The sequence below is a fragment of the Rhagoletis pomonella genome, unplaced genomic scaffold (genome assembly GCF_013731165.1).
Source record: "Rhagoletis pomonella isolate Grant_MI unplaced genomic scaffold, Rhpom_1.0 Rhpom_scaffold_00008, whole genome shotgun sequence".
NCBI classification, from domain to species: domain Eukaryota; kingdom Metazoa; phylum Arthropoda; class Insecta; order Diptera; family Tephritidae; genus Rhagoletis; species Rhagoletis pomonella.
This window is the reverse complement of record NW_023458562.1, coordinates 32,764,767-32,767,002: the sequence shown is the minus strand read 5'-3', so window position 1 is coordinate 32,767,002 and position 2,236 is coordinate 32,764,767. Positions and strand designations below refer to the sequence as shown.

Here is a 2,236-nt window from a genome sequence, read left to right as displayed (position 1 = left end):
CGTGAGTGCGTATAAACTGCTGTGACGACGTGTGCGCACACCAGAGGTGAAGGTGTAAGAAGAAGCAAACAAAAATTTGTCACAATTTTCACCTTCGCTGCCAAATGTGCGTGGAAAATTTTATTTTTGGCATAAAAAGGACAAGCAAACATTGAGGCGGATAGTCAGCGGTCTTTTGTCGCGCGTGACAAATGATGAGTGAAAATTTAGGCCGGCTAAAAAATAAACGGTATTACGAGTAAATTACAATAAACAAATACAGTGAAAAGCGATCCAAAAAAGTAAAACCACACAAAGCAAAGCTAAAGTAAGCACACGCAAGGTAAACGAAAAATAAAACTGCCGGCGACGAAGGCGCGAGTGTGCATACATACATACATACATACATATAAGTTGTGCAAAAAATCTGTTGAATGCGCGAGTATCTATTTTTGCCGGCGAAATAACGCAGCGCGTACGGGAGTGCTAGTGCGTGAGCGCAACAACGAGGCGGCTGAGGGTCAAGTGTGCGTTTAGTGTGAAAGTGAAATGATGAAAAAGTAAAAAAGAGTGCAAGTTTGATAAAAAAAAAATAAAAAAGGCAAACAAAAGTTGAGCTAACGTCAGCTGGCAAATCTAATAAACAAGGTAACTTCTAAATAAATTTTTTTGCAAAAAAAATCTCCAACAAAACTCCAACTCAACCAACAAATATGTCAGCCAACATCTTTAAAATGCTGCTGCTGTTCCTTGCAGCTGCTTGCCTCTGCAACGCGGCACCCTCACCTGAACCAGCACCCGAACCACAACCACAACCGCAACCGGAACCTGCACTCTTTAGCAGCTATAATCCCGCATTCATATCGAATCCATCCATTTATACCTATACATTGGCGGAACAGCGGCCAAAGCAAACGCAATTGAAACAACAAAAACAACAGCAACAACACGCAAATACTTTGCTGAGCAATGATATTGAATATAATGGCAATGACAACAGCAACAATAACAACAACAAAAATTATTACAATTATGCCAGCAACAATAATAATGTGCCGTTTAGTTCGAGCGAGTCGGCAGCCTCTCCGCCTTCTTCTGCGAGTAATCGCAATTTTTACTACACTAATGCCAAATTTAGTGGCACTCCTACAACTGCAACACCCACTCAACCATTGCCGGTGAGTGGTTGTCAGTTAGATCGTTTAGCCGTTTATAAGGTTGTATTGCACACCTATTGGACGCGCGATTTATTCCCGAAACACTATCCGGACTGGAGGCCCACAGCGCAATGGACGAAAACTATAGGTGAGTGTATGGGAGGGAAAACGGATTAATTTTGTGGTTGACTAAATGTTATAGATACAGAAGTGGTGTGACTTAAAAAAATTGCAAAAAATACAAACCTATAAAATTTGTATTCGAAAAGAAGTGCTCTATATAAGGACTCAGTAAATCAACTAAGTTTTTTTTTTTACCATTCAAAGTATGCTTGCTGAATCTTAACTAAACAATAATGGTTTATGTGCCTTCAAAAACTGGTAGCAAATTTAATACAAAGCAGGGCAATTCTGAGTAAGAGATGTAGTTGCAAGACTTTCGTAAGACAATTGAAAGGCAGTAGGCAAGATAGTGTGAAAGATTTTGTATATTTTGGCATAAAAGTCTTACAAAAAAAGGCCACTTGCCAATTTTCATGGTGAAAAGCTCTTTTGACCGAGTGAACAAAGCACTGGCATGCAATTCGTGAGGTACGACGTTCGAATCCTCCGGCAGCGGAATTTTTTTAACTTAATTTAATTTTTTGTTTAATTTAATTTAATTTTTTTTTAATATAATTTTCTTAAAATTTTTAGATTCAATGGCTTTAAAAAGAAAACTATATTTTGTCAATTTAATTAAATTTTTAGAAACTTATGTATTTTATGTATTTTTTTTATTTAATTTGTTTTCCCTTTTAATTTAACTTGATCTTCGCTTTTAATTTTTAGATTTATTGTTTAAGAGAGAAAAGCAATTTTTAAATTTCATAAAATTTTTAAAACCTTACATATGTAATGTATGTAATTAAATTTCGATTATTTCTTCACTTTATTATTTTTATTCTTTAGTTTAATTTTCTTAAAATTTTTCGCTTTAGTTGTTATCAGATGCCAGATATTTTATCAACTTCGTTTAATTTTTAAGACCTTATTTTTTTAATTCATTTAGTTTTAAGAAACTTATTTAATTTTTTTATAGAATTTTTGCAGTTTTTTTT

The 2,236-nt window shown here is 34.8% G+C and overlaps 1 protein-coding gene across 1 annotated transcript in view; it reads left to right on the top strand.

Annotated features, from left to right (window-relative positions):
• Positions 1 to 230: 230 nt before the first annotated feature.
• Positions 231 to 2,236, top strand: part of LOC118744628 (spondin-1) — a 195,945-nt gene continuing 193,939 nt past the window's right edge. The window contains exon 1 of the mRNA XM_036477765.1: positions 231 to 1,284. Coding sequence (XP_036333658.1) covers positions 693 to 1,284 — 592 coding nt within the window. The 5' untranslated portion in view covers positions 231 to 692. The remainder of the gene's footprint in view (positions 1,285 to 2,236) is intronic.